This window comes from Arachis hypogaea, chromosome 13 (genome assembly GCF_003086295.3).
Source record: "Arachis hypogaea cultivar Tifrunner chromosome 13, arahy.Tifrunner.gnm2.J5K5, whole genome shotgun sequence".
In the NCBI taxonomy this organism is placed as follows: Eukaryota; Viridiplantae; Streptophyta; class Magnoliopsida; order Fabales; family Fabaceae; genus Arachis; species Arachis hypogaea.
This window is the reverse complement of record NC_092048.1, coordinates 35,166,848-35,181,142: the sequence shown is the minus strand read 5'-3', so window position 1 is coordinate 35,181,142 and position 14,295 is coordinate 35,166,848. Positions and strand designations below refer to the sequence as shown.

General features: G+C 34.2%; 2 protein-coding genes across 24 annotated transcripts; one reads left to right on the top strand and one right to left on the bottom strand.

Moving 5' to 3' along the window:
• The first annotated feature begins 1,795 nt into the window (after window positions 1–1,795).
• Window positions 1,796–12,555, top strand: LOC112738046 (uncharacterized). Of its 9 annotated transcripts, none has more exons than XM_072211700.1 (7): window positions 2,342–2,507; window positions 2,627–2,765; window positions 4,863–4,964; window positions 5,104–5,150; window positions 5,363–5,416; window positions 5,517–5,603; window positions 11,680–12,555. In XM_072211700.1, the coding sequence occupies exons 4-7, from the start codon at window positions 5,112–5,114 to the stop codon at window positions 11,833–11,835; spliced, it is 336 nt and encodes a 111-aa protein (XP_072067801.1). In that variant the 5' UTR covers window positions 2,342–2,507; window positions 2,627–2,765; window positions 4,863–4,964; window positions 5,104–5,111; the 3' UTR covers window positions 11,836–12,555. The 9 variants fall into 9 exon arrangements, with proteins under 9 accessions (XP_072067807.1, XP_072067801.1, XP_072067799.1 ...); XM_072211698.1 differs by having other exon boundaries at window positions 5,100–5,150; XM_072211699.1 differs by having other exon boundaries at window positions 4,863–4,994; window positions 5,100–5,150.
• On the bottom strand, window positions 5,146–11,129 carry LOC112738045 (exocyst complex component SEC8). 15 transcript variants are annotated; one of them, XM_072211692.1, is made up of 8 exons: window positions 10,877–11,101; window positions 10,755–10,803; window positions 9,942–10,032; window positions 9,263–9,377; window positions 7,989–8,201; window positions 7,422–7,595; window positions 6,374–6,472; window positions 5,146–5,407 (listed from the first exon to the last, which is right to left on the bottom strand). In XM_072211692.1, exons 4-8 carry the CDS (start codon window positions 9,302–9,304, stop codon window positions 5,369–5,371), a joined length of 567 nt encoding a protein of 188 aa, XP_072067793.1. In that variant the 5' UTR covers window positions 9,305–9,377; window positions 9,942–10,032; window positions 10,755–10,803; window positions 10,877–11,101; the 3' UTR covers window positions 5,146–5,368. The 15 variants fall into 15 exon arrangements, with proteins under 15 accessions (XP_072067793.1, XP_072067797.1, XP_072067795.1 ...); XM_072211696.1 differs by having other exon boundaries at window positions 7,989–8,852; window positions 10,877–11,096; XM_072211694.1 differs by having other exon boundaries at window positions 9,974–10,032; window positions 10,877–11,026.
• Window positions 12,556–14,295: the final 1,740 nt, after the last annotated feature.

Below are 14,295 nucleotides of genomic sequence, written 5' to 3'. Positions count from 1 at the left end.
TATTAATATTGAATATTACTTATTTAATTAAATCATATAGAAATCCTTATTATTTCACAACTACCAACTTTAACTCTGAATATAGAAAATAATCCAATAATTATAAAATTGGATAATAATTACCTTAATTATCTTAATAAAATAATTTCTGAAATTAAGCTATAAATAACCATGATTTGAGACTGATCATAATAAGACTTTTCAAAGGTTCTGGGTCTTACATTAGTACTTTTGGAAAATGTTGGATTTAAATATTTTCTTTTTGAAAAAGATAAACTAATTCCCTCTATTTCAAATTGAAGTTGTCTAAATTGTTGTACTATTTTTCTAATGATGTTCATATTGAAACTGTTGATTCAAAATTTCTTCCTAATCTTTGAATTAACCCGCTTTATGCTACATTTGTTGCATATATATATATATATTCTTGTTGTTTGGTAATCTCACGTATTCCTTCAAATCCTTGCGAAATACCATCTTTGTCCAACTGTGAACTTGAGTATTCTTCCAATTTCTTGCATAAACCTTTCGTGCCGTTTGTCTTTCTCTTCTCATGTTTCGTATTCCTTATATGCGCTAGTTCTTAGGGACACGATTTGTGCGTACGGAAAGTGAATATGGTCAATCTATGAAGTTATAAGGAGTTGTGGAGTTTTGAGGGAATAAGAGGAAGTGATCATGTTTTATTAAGAGTTCTAAACGAACATTGTGCCTATTTAATTTTAGATTTTGAAATTTGGTTTGCATCAAATTACTTTTATCAACTTTTGCATCATCTAATATATTTTCTTTTATGTTTATGTGATATGATTTTCTTGGAACCTTTAAAATATTCAAAATGGATGTGAATATAAATTTTTTCTTCAACTTATATCAATTTTCGAGGTGCGAAAATTTTTGTAAGTTGGATAGAATGTAACATCCCGCATTTTTGAAAATATAATTATAAATAAATTGTGATTTATTTTATTAAGTTTAAAACTTTATAATTTTAGAATTATTTTATTAGAAATAACTAAATAGATTCGGAGATAACTTTATTTTGAACCAATTAATATCTTAATAATTTTATTATATTGGAATATTTGTATAATTTTAGTAATTGAAAAATAAGGAAGGATGTATGATTTAATTTAAGTAACTTTATCATGAAAAAGTTACGATTTATTTATTAATTTGATATCTTATCTTATAAATTAATTAATTAAGGGTAATTAAATTAGTTTTATTAATATTTGGAGTTATGTTAATTAATACTCTTGTGTAATTTTATAATTGTTATTTCATATAATTTGAAATTAAGATTTAGTAATGGAAGCAATATATAACTTAATTTAAAAAATTTCTATTATGGATAAACTATGGTTTATTTTATTAGTTTGAGCTCTTAGAGATTAACTTATTAACTAGGAATGATTAAATTGATTTTTATAAATACTTTAAGTTTAAGTAAGTTAATATTTACGTACAATTTTTATTATAATTAGATATTTTGTAAATTAAAATTAAAGTTTCGGTAATAAAAAATAATAAAAAATTATATCATTTAATTTGAATCATTAAATATTGAGTTTAAACTACATTTTATAAAAATGTGATTAATATGCTTATTTTTTTAATTTAAATTAAAAATAATTATTTCAACTTAGCAATATGTTGATAAATAATGTTCTTAAATATTTTTAAGAGAGTATATTTAATTTTAAAATTATTCTACCCTTCAATTTTATCAAAATATCTATTCATATCTATCTATAATCTTTTATAAAATTTTAATTTCTAACCCTAATTCCTAAATTAAGTCAGAATCCTAATTTCCCCAGTTCCTAACCCTAACAGCCGCAGCCTCAACCTCCTTCATAACAAATGCATACAAATTTAAGAAAGGGGGAAACAGGGAGAAAGAGGGAAGAGAAGGGAGACGGCGCTGGCTGGGGCCTCGCCGCCGTCACCGTCGCTGTCAAGCGTGAAGGGTGGAGAGGAGAGAGCTTGCATCCAAGAGAGAAGAGATGCTGTCTGCCGTCACCGTCGCCGCCCTGGAGCTCGCCGTCGAGCTGCTTCACGGCGCCGTCCCGTCCATGGACCCACAAGCTTGCGTTACTGCCGATCCGTTCACAAGCCGTCGTCGATGGGACAGAATCGCGAAGAGAGAGAGACACACGAAGAGAAGCCCACGACCAGCCTTGTCGCCGGCAGCGCCGCGGGTTGCCGTCGCCATCCTCGCGAGCTGCCACCGCATCGCCGTTACTGAGCTGCAGCACCGCCGTTGTCGCACTCTGCTGCTGCCGCGTCTCGCCAAGCCGCCGCTGGAGGAGGAAGGCCCGCCAGTTTTGTTTCTGCTTATGGGTTTTGGAATCTGAGAAAACGCCACTGCCGTTGTTGTTTGTTGGGTGATCATTGCTGCCACTGGAATCACGAACCGGAAAGGAGAGGAGGCCGTTTTCTGTTGTCGCTGGTGCTGCCATAGGACGGTTGAAGCCATTGCTGATTATGATTTTGTTATCTGGGTACTGGTCTGATCTTTTCCTTAGGATTGATCCATTTACTTGTTTTGTTTTGTTACTGCTATGGTAGCCATGTTCTGATTTTAATTCTATTTTAGTCCTTGCTTTGTCTTGAATCCTAGGGCTGAAAATTGCTTTTGATTCCTACTCAATTTAAATCCTCTATTTTACTGCAACCATGGTCAAAGTTGCGAAGGCTGGTATTGTTGCCGTTCTGGTTGTGTGAGAGTTACCGCTACTGCCCTGACACTAAAAGAGAAGGTATTTGTTACGTTAAAGTATGCGATTGCGACATCGAGGTAGGGGGTTTAAAACGATTTTAATTTAAGAATGCCTACAAGGTTTATTGAATAACTGCAAATAGATTTAATAGCTGTGATTAATTGGTTGATTATGTGAATATTGAATTGTGGCTGAAATTGTGATTGGAATGGTTGAGATTGTGATTTGGAATTGTTGATTGGTGATATTGATTGATTATGTAGATTGGGAATTGTTTGATGACTTATTGTTCAGAATTACTGAATTTTAATGGGTTATGTTGGATTTGTTGCTGTTGAGCTGATATTTGGTATATTGTAATGATAATGAGCTTGGTTGGTGGTTGATTTGGAATTGGTTTTGAGGGGTATTGAAGGGTTGGGTTTTGAATACTAAATGGTTTGCTGAAAATCAGGTTCTCTTGAAAATAAACGGCAACTTTGAAAGTGAATCAGTGACTCTATAGTGACTGAAATGATAAGAATTTAAGTGTTAAGTAAATTATATTAAGTGTAATTGTGAAAACTCAATTTTGAAGGTTTCGTATCAACTAGAGAATTAGTTATGATTTTTCAAAGTTGAATTCTAAAATCTGATTTTCTGCGTAATTTCTATACCGAGTCAGCAACTTTGAAAAACTACAACTAATTCTGTGATTATCGGAATTGCGTGGGACCAAGTCCGGATTAAGCTTGGGAATATAGGGAGCTAGACTGCTGAATTTGAGACTTTTCATTAAGTTTATGATTTATGGTGAATTTTTGAATTATGGATGTCAAATCTGGTTTTTCTGCAGAACGTTTAACACAGCAGCAACTTGTTTCCTCTATTAGAAATTCTCCAGTTGCATTTTTAAATGGAACCAATTTTAAATGAAGCTCTGGTTCTAACACTTTAATTTCATAAAAATTTAGAATTGTTAGAGTTGTGGTTTTAAAGATTTGGATTTTTAAAGTAAGATGTATTATGCATAAAAGTCAGTAACTTTGAGACTTTATAATTTTTAATTCTGGAATGATATTGAGATGCAACCAATTGGAGGTGAAAGTTGAGTATGTTTAGTATAGTTTAAATGTTCAACTATTAAACTCAAATTTGAAGACTCTTGCAGGGTTCTGATTGAAAGGCTTTCATACACCTCAAGTTGTAGTTTAAGAAATTTGTTAATTAATCTGGTGTAAGAGAGATGAATGACTAGCTTCCGGTTCTTTTACTGCTCTGTTGTTACAGCTCCTTTCAGTCCTTAACTGCTTTGTTACATTCTAGCTTTCAGTCCTTTTATGCGAGCATTTGTTGTGGAGCTTCTGTTCACTATTTTTTTGTATTTTTTTAAGTGCTTCTATTATTTTATGGTTTTTGTTACAAATTGATGCTGAAAGCTTGCAAAGAATTTGGCCTAATTTTACTATATTCAAGTATTGTTTGTTAGGTTGGATCAGATAATTAGTGATATTCTGGATTCTATTTTCTCAAATAATATTCTGACTTTATTTACAAAATGCAAATTTAAATTTGGCTTTATTAACAAACTTACAGTGGTTTCTTTTTATTTGGTCAATTTAGACTTCAACTCTAAATCTGATAACTTATTCTTCATTCATATGTGTCTATATTTTGGGTTGTTGTCTATGCTACTATGAGCTTCAATTTAGATCTTTCTTTGTGGTTTCTAATTGAAATGATTGGTTGTACTCTTGGTCTAATATAAGATAAGGTTATCAACACTCATAGGTAGGAAGCTTATTGGGAGGCTCCTAAAAATCTTTTCTTACCATGGTACACTCTAACCCCGACAACAATATAAGAAAACAGAGGAAAAACAGAGGAAAAAAGAATTCGTACCCCTTTTATTTTTTCCCCACCTTTCTTAACATGTGTCCTATTATGTTGTCTAAGTTGTGTGTTCTTACTGTTGGTATAAATATTTTGATATTATCCCTTAAGAGTTATTACATATCTTGGAGATTTGTTAAGTTTAGATTTATATATTTGATCATTCCTCCAGTATATCAAGTGACTTTTGCAAATAAGTTGAGCTTATCTTTTATCATACAATCCTAATCTTACCATAACTTGATCTATTATTGTGTTTTGCAGTTGCTCAATGTTCCAAATCCTGCTGTTCTTGACATTCCTGTTTGTGCATTGGGGGGTGGATATTGGAATTATATATTATTATACAGATTGCCTAAAGACTAGGTAATACCATTATGAAAACAAGTTTGTTAGGTACTCAAAGATTTTTTATGCCTTTGAATGATTAATTTAAATTTTTAATTTAGTCAAAAGAAAAATACCGCAAAAGCATTATGTTATTCTTTTGCATGTTGTCAGATAGGTATATCCATGATGAGGAAGGAAGATGAGAACGATGAGTCTATAAAAGTAATTCGTTTCCGTTGCTGTTTCCATATATTTTTTTTAACTCAAAACAAATAAACAAAGGCCATGCTTTTATATCAGCTGGATTTGATTTTAAGAAAAGGATTTAGGTTTGGAAATATTTGAAACTTTTCTGTGGTCAATTATTTGAGCTGGAACCAACATACGGACTTAAGAAATTTTTGATTAAAGGTTTTTGTTCTGATTTTTTGCAGGAATCTTCATCTCTTAGAAAAATATTGGCCGTGAACTTCAACTTCCTGCACATGGTAAAAGAAATTCAAAAAATATAGTCATATGAATAAGCATACAAATTAGAAGTTTTTAACAATTATTTGAATGGTTTCTACTCATTGCAATATTGTGCAGTTAGTTGGAGATGATTTCTTGATGTTTAATGCAAAACGCATTGAGAGAGTAGTACTAGAGTATGCATGTAACCCTCTTTTTCTTAAGGTAAGTGATTTAAATGGACTTTGATGGGGTTCCTTTGTTTAGTTCAAAATTGTTCTCACTTTTTCTTCGTAAAATTAATCATATTTCGTTAATAAAGATGTTTGGATATCCAGAGTTTGAAAAAAGTTGCTTCTTTATGCAATACCTTAGAAGTAGAGTTTACAACTTTTTTACCCATATTAAAACACTGTTGCATGAGCTATTTTTGATAAATTATTTTTTTTTAATTGCTATTTTGTTATTTTTTTTATTGCTGTTCTTCCTCTGAAGTTAGAAGTAAAATATTTAAAATTAAATAATTAAAAAAAATCAACCAGCAATAATCTCAATGAAATGTAGAATAATGATATAACCAACTAAATGATTGGCATTTTCAGAGGCATCCCTTTGCCTTTCCATATAATAGAGGATAGAATAACAATTATAGCTCTCTATGACGCACAGGACTTTCTCACATTCTTAGTCTTCTTGAGGCAATATTAATATCTAACAAGCAGACAGATGCAACAGCTTTGTTGTATTTGTTTAGCCACATCTGTTCTTTGTTTGTTTATAGATTTTCTGATATGATGGATATCGTATCACCTGCTTTTAGTATGTTTGCCCTTTTAGTATGTTTGCCCTTTTATCTGTACAAATCACTTGCTCCTTTTAACTAAAATACCAAGTGAAGTCCAGAACCAAGGTGGGGAACTATTAATGAAAAATAGCAGGTTCCTACTCAAAATAAGATGAAAATAGGATAAAATGTGAGTGAGTTGAAATCCTACAGTTTGGAGACCTTCTCTCTCAAGCATCAGCATAGACTGCACTTGCAATTGAACTGCAGCATAAAATTGCTTCTCAGCAATGAGCATACGTGCTGGAACCTGCAACTTAGATCTTCAGACTCAAAATCCTCCATGAAAGATAGAGAAGTTTAAACAGATAACAGAAAAGGAAGCAATTAAAACAAAAGTTTAAAAGAAATCAGGAAGCATGCACAAATGTATACATGCAAGCAGAAAATGCAACCTTGAGATGCATTTCCTCTAGCACCTGAGAAAGACATTATATGAACTGGATTTACGGGGTCGGTCATCCTAAAATTGGGACTCACTTGTCGTAAATATTCACTTGTAGCATACCATATCTCATTGGATTGGCGGGTGAATAGAATCCATAAAAAATACTTATCAAAAAAAGTGATCCATTGAGTCATATTAAGTATATTTGAATTCTATTGATTATAAACTATCGTTATAACAATATAAGAAAAAAAAAATCCCAACATAAATTCTTGGTGCTTCAATACTGGAGAGTTCTAGTCTAGAAGCTCCTTGATGCAGCAATAGACCATGGTTGATCAAATATCTATAGTAGGGCGTTGGTATCACTATGCTAAGAATGAAAATCCATAATAGCATTGATTCACAAGAAGATAATTGTTAGCATTAGCCTAATTTCATCGCCATTCCAAGCACAGTGAGCTTTCACGAGTTATAATGTCACTGTATATAAGTCTAGTTCTATAGCTTCAATGAATTTTAAGGTTATTATGTGCTTCACATCTAAAACTACTACAAAAGTTCTACACATGTACAGATGTAGCACACTGGATATGAAACTGCAAATGCAATTTTGCATACTGTTTATTCTATCCCAAACTGTTAAAAGAGGCAAAAAGTGACTCCAAGTCATAGCAAATATAATTAGAATATTAGAGGAAGCTAGCGTAAGTTCTGACACGATACTGTCTTTTAATCAGCAACAAACAAAGCAATGCAATTGAATCAAGAAATAAAAAAACAGTAAACACTTGGGAAATAAAGGATTGACCTTAGCAATGCCTTCAATTTGATCCAATAAGGAGATTATGTGTCGCAATGTAACTGAGCGATACCATAATTGATGCAATTGTTTATTGCGCGCACTAAGGTGCTTCTTTGCCTCTGCCAAATCTACCTTTAAGACGGAGATACTCTCAGTGGAATCACTGAAAAGCTTCAAGATCTAAAGATAAACAAGATATTTGTTAAATGGAAAATCATAATGAAAGGCCAATCCTAATTCAGCTACTCTATGTAAACAAGAGAGAAGTGGCAAACTCTTAAGAATTCTACAAAGTAACAACTGCCAAAACTACAATAGGAAGTTTATAGCACAATAAATTGAACAACAATAAGAACAACGAAAACAATAATAACCATCAACCATTTTCCCATTAAGCGGGATGCAAAGTAACTGGGAAATTTAAGGAACTATAATCTGAAGGTGGACCTCCATTAACACCCACAATCAAACTCCCTGAAGTTTCAGTTGTCAAGTACTGGCAGTTTGAACCAATTGTTCCAGGTCAACACAACAATTTTAAAAAGAACCCATGAGAATGAAATATTAAGAAACCTGGGAATAGTTTTGGATAGCTTTGTTGAAGCCACTATGATAGGTTTGTACTACTTCATCCACAACCTCCTCAACAACATCACTTTGCTCCTTCAACAATTGTGCAGCAGCATCACGATCTTTTGACGTCGAAATGTGAACAACATGAGGTAGTGAATCAAAACGAGCAACAGTCCAACTCTCATCTATTTTAGCGAGTTCACGTCTCAAATACTGCATTTCGGTAGAGCAGAAAGACTCAAATTATCACAAATTAGAGAGATTAACACACGACAAAGAGCAATAGAAAACTAGATATATCAATGAAGGTTTTGGAGCAAACAATCTACAGTTCAAATTATAAGCTAGAAGTAAAAAATAATTTTAGTATAAAATAGCAATGAATCCCTCATGTGATGCATACAACTTTGGTTAATATAACCTGCATAGTGGTAAAAGAAGGCCATTTAATAAAAGTAATCCTATCTGTTGAGCAAAGCTAAGTTGGTTTGAAAAGACCATGAAGAGGTGAGGACTTTGAGAGCCAATCTGAAGCATTAAACGGGAAAAGTGTCAGCGTCTGGTGGTTTTTCTGCTGCTTTATTTTAAAGCAGCAGAGACTTATGATATTATTATATGGGCATATCCTAAACTTGCATCATATATAGCATTTTAGTGTCAAAACCAGTACATCTTAGAGTAGATGTTTAGAACCTCTTAACTACAATTACAAACTTTCAAGGTTCATGATTTTTATAGAGGGGTTTCCTCTCGGAGATGCAGACAGATTGCAAAGCTTGGCCTGTTGATGTATTTTTTTTGTGTGTATCTTAACCTTCCATAAATTGAGGATTTCTGGTCCTCCATGCCTTTTGTAATATCCTTCTGTCCTTGTTTAAGAAAAAGGAAAAAGAAAAAGAAATCAATTTTAAGTTATAATGAGAACAGTTTGCAGTTACAACAGCCTTTTGGCACCAAATGGGGTCAAATATGGGCCTACTTCAGACTAGTGTACTCTGTTGGAACCAAGGATGAAATAGACTGAGGATATAATTATAACATTGGACAGAAGTTGTTCTCCCACCCTTGTAAGGCATGAGCCTTATTCTGGAACATAAACCTAGGTTACTGCACCAAACTGCTCAAAGTTTCCCCATTTCTATTCCAGTAATCTACAAGCACTAGCAGTGAGGCCAAAAGTCCTTAGAATATAAATTAATTGCAGAGAATCCCTTTGAAAAGCAGTGATTAATCATTTTGAATACAAATCTAGAAAGTAACAAAGGAAAGCTTACAGCTTTGTCTTCAGGCAAAGGCAAGTCATCAAAAAGTCCCATATTTTGCTTTCAATGTATCCACACACCATAGAAGAGATAAGATTACCTTGTACTAACAAACCCACAGTTCTAACTGCAATGGATGAATACAAGTAATGAACACTCAAACTAATTGGCTGTGATAAACATGAATAATGTGAATAATCCAATTTCACCTAAAATAATGAAAAGAATCTGCTTCAATGGGAGCACTAGGCTTCAAGAAATGAAACTTAGTGTAAACCACAAAATTTGGAACCAAAAAAAGAAGGGGGGGAAAGTAAACAGGAAAATAAGGAAGAAGATCAAATGAAGATATAATAGCTATCATAAACTACTTCTGCAAAAGGATTTTCTGAAGCAAAGCACATGGTTTTAAAATCCAACAAAAGATAGTGTTTCAACATAAATAAAACCGATATTCTACTCACTCATAATAAAATGAAGCTGAAAAAAGAATTGTAAAGAAGTAACCAATTATATTGTTTCCGTAATAAGTTAGAACAACAATAAGTTCAGTTTTACCAAAAAAAAAAATTATTTCGGAATATTATCCCCTAATCAACCTCAAAACTCCCAAAAATAATTAAATACTGGTTCAGAACATAGAACAGTTGAGTCTAAGCAGCAAAGCAAACCAAACTTCTTGCTTACGTACACTTATTCCTAATGATTTCCAGATGACAATACCTCCAAATCCAGCTCAAGTAGCAACTAAAACGAGAGTTATTATTTGAACTTCAAATAACCTGGCATCAGCAAAACAAAACAATAAGAAAAGAAATATATAAATAAATAAAACAGTAGATGATTTTGAATTCAACAAAAGAAAAATACGGTTCTAAGTTTGGCACTGAACTATAGTATTAAACATTAAAAACCCCCTATGTCCCCCTATGTCAGGAAATACCACAATCATCAACCACCAAACCTTTCCTCACTAGGAGGAGGCCCTGGAGCAAGCTCCGTGGATTGTTTCACACAAAGCATAAGCACAATTTTCTTGGTCATTCGGCAAAAGAGAAACTACACTTATTTCCAATGCAATATCCAAAAATTTCTAACAATTAAGTAGTGATCAGAAACAACCACGAGAAGGGATCAACAATAGATTACTGAATTAAATTTTTGCAAATCTTAAAGCACCTAACAATCAAAGCATAATTAAACATCATTTCTACCGCTGTTCATTACTATACGGTAACTAAACACACACACACACACCATAATCTCCATTCTACGACCGCTAAATAGAACCAGATCCTCGATTTCCTCTCACAGGCGAAGTTCACTAGAACTCTTCAGCAATTTCACTCATACAGAAGCAAAAAAATCTATAAAACTCCATCGAACTCCTCTCTCCACACATATCCTTCCACTTCCTCTCTGTTACAGTTCCTTCTTCACTTAGCTAAGCAAAAAAAGGCGTTTACGAGAATTCAAAAAGCTGAATACTCCGTCGAGAACTTACAGTAAACGAAATTCGAAATACGCATTCTGTAATCAGAGATCTCGAGGAGCTACAAAGGATTCAAATCGAGATTCATTGTGTGCGCACTAAATTCAGCAGAGAGAGAGAGAGAGAGGGAGAACCTGAAGCGAAATGGCGGCGAATCGACGGAGGAAGGAAGAGGAAGCGCGTGAAATGGACGAAGGGGGAAGAGAAAGTGATGAAGAAGTCGCTGAGCGTTCGGAAAGATGGATTTGACTGGTAATAACAAAAGCGAAAAGGCGAACACGCGCGCGCGTTAGAGCGTAGTCGTTGTTGTTTTAGTGAGGAGGACGAGAAAGAGAGAATGATCCTGAAAGATGTGAAACGCGTGACGTGATGCTTCTACCTGTTTTTATCTAAAGTTAATATAACACATTTTTATTTGAATTGAATTTTGCTTACACTTAATATAATCTTGTTTTATAAAAAACGGAAAATTGATATTTAGCGCATTTATAAATTATAATGTATAGTTAGTGAAGATTTTTTTTAAGTTTTTAATGCTAAAACTAATAACCTTAATAAATATCCTACCAAAGTCTTTTTTATTTTCATGTTTTAACTTTCAAGTCTTTCTCTATTCTAGCCATTATTTAGAGCAATTTATCATTTAACAAATAAAATCCTATCCATCCAATTAATACCTGCATTAAAGAACAATATATTCAAAACGAATTTCAAATTATGAAAATTATGCATCTTCTGGCTAAATTTTTTACATACGGTAATTTTAGTATGAAATAGGAAAATATTTAATTATTTTAATATTTTATACAAGTATAATAATATCATAAAATGCCATTGGTATTTTATAATAAAAATATTTTTAGCACCAATTTACATTGGTGGAATATTCTCAAACCAATGGACAAGCTGAAACTATAAACAAAGTCATATTGGCCAGGTTAAAATGTCGAATACAAGACGCAAAAGAAGCATGGGCAGACGAGCTTCCTCAAATCTTATGGGTATATCGGACAACTCCTCACTCCACAACAAGGAAGTCAATTTTCTGACTTGCTTACAGAATAGAAGCCATGATTCCCATAGAAATCGCTGAAGAATCTCCAAGGGTTTTATTCTACAATAAAGGGGCCAATATCCAGCACAAAAGGAAGAGTTCGGCCTCCTCCCAGAAGTTCGAGAACAAGTTCGGATCAAAGAGGAAGCACTAAAGCAAAGGATGGCTCTGAAGTACAATCATAAAGTAATCAAAAGAACCTTTATCACGAACGATCTTATACTGATACAAAATGACATCAGGATTCAGAAGTCGGGCAACGAAAAGCTAGCTGCGAATTGGAAAGGACCCTATAAGATTGTTGAAGTCTTAGGGAAAGGTTAGTATAAGGTATCCGACTTACAAGGGATGGAACTCTCGAGGTCGTGGCACGCGTGTAACTTGAAGAAGTACTACAGTTAGATAGCGCACCTTGTTCCTTGGTATACTCATTTTTCCCGACTTCATAATTTTTTTTCGAGAAGGATTTTTTCGGAAGGGGATTTAACGAGGCACCATAACACGGGCTAAGAGTAGTCAAAATCCTATTAGCCAATTTATGGAAAGGCATTTTTCATTTATCAATGATAAATCCACTTCATTCTTAAAAGTTTCCTATAAAAATACATTAATTTAAGCTTGACAAACCGCAAAAATCATTATCCGACCTAGAATGGTCGGCAAGTTGAAGCGACGAGGTACAAATTAATATAAGAAGTTATGTAAACAATTTGTAAGATCAACCTCAAAATCAAGGCAGAATAAAAACGAAATGAAAAAGTAACTTGACAAAGTCCGATTACAGGAAGTCGGAACTTACAAAGAAAAGCACTATACTGACCTACTTCACCGACATCATTTAACTTAGCAAAGAAACAGTATTAAAAAGTTGTCAAAACACGATTTACAACTAAACGGCTATATAGGCTAAGATCTAATTCGACAAAAAATAATTATTGAAAACCTATAATCATGATGAAAATGAAGAAAGGTTTTTTGATAAAAAAAAAAACTAAAATTGTCAAAAAAAAAATACAACTAAAAAAGTGATCGAGGCTACAAGCTATTACAAAAAAAAATTGTTCTTAAAAGACCCACACATTGGGCCATTCAAACTGCTAAAGACGGAATTACAAAGGATTAAGCTGCTCTTCTGTGACAGTATCTTCAGCTTGGGTGGAAGGAGTCGGGTCATACTCAGAAATCGGCACAGCTGCGATGGGGCTAGTCGGAGAAGGAGGGAGCTCACCACTAATGACCTCATTCTCAGAGGGGACCTTGGGATTTTGGGAAATTTGATTGATCTCTGCATCCGAAATTTTCGGGTCGTGCAAATGAACCTCCTCATCATCCTCGGGAGCCAGGACGATCTTCTCGTCTACTACAATATTATCTTGGCTGATTAGGGAAAGGTCTGCCTCAGCAGCAATAACTTGAAACTAGGCCTTTGAATTTGCAAACATTTCATCCATTCCTTCAGCCACATATTCCTCGAGTTCTGCATATTTGTCCCGAACATTAGCCAGCTCATCCACTAGGTCGAGCCTCTCCCCGAAGACATGGGTGTAGCTCTCCTCCGCCTTCATTCTTAAATCCTTTGACATAGCCAAGGCCGTCTCCGCCTGTTTTGCCTTTGCCTGAGCTTTGCCCAAGTCGGACAACAATGTATCACTCTCCTCTTCAGGCTCTTTTTTTGTCTCCTCCAATGAAACCACCTCGACTTGGGTAGCCACCAAGGAGCTGTGAGTGGCGCTAAGGGAAGTTTTCTCCAACTCTCTGGTCAATGCTGCACACACGCTTGCTGTTCGAATTCTACCTCGGGACAGGAGCTGAAGATGGCTTTTGAGGGACACATCATCCATACTAATGTGGCTATGAGGGAGAATATGTTTTTCGCTCCATGCAAGCCCGTCAAAGCCCATGTTGTATATGCTTTCCCACTCTGCAGTCTTTTACCTTTTGGGATTTTGTTCGGAGGAAGAAGGATGAGGACGGGCCACAATACTATCAGTGGCGGAGATAAAGAGAATTGGCCAAAACGGAGGGACGGGTATAACCTTCTGCGAAGCTGACACGCCCGAGTCTGACTTCGAGGGAGAAGACTGGGCAACAGCGTCACCAGCTTCTTTTAGTTGTATGTCCCGAGCCATAACGTTCTTTCTGGTGGCTCGAAGTGTTTTAATGGCAACCAACATAGGAGCCATTTTTTCTGCAAATAAAGACACATTAGCCGCCAACACAATTTTACAACAAGAATTTATAAGTAAAAGCTATGATGCACGGACACTGACACGGACACGGGACACGACACGACACGGGACACGTCGACACGCAAATTTTAAAATCTTACCTAACACGGGGACACGCATACATATAAAATATAAAGTATTTTTTAGATAAACCGTAATGATATTTTAATATTTTATTAATATTAAAATATAAATTAATTTTTAAATTATTTTTAATGTCTTATTTTAATTATATCAAGTATTTAAAATATTTTTTGTTTTAATAAATAAT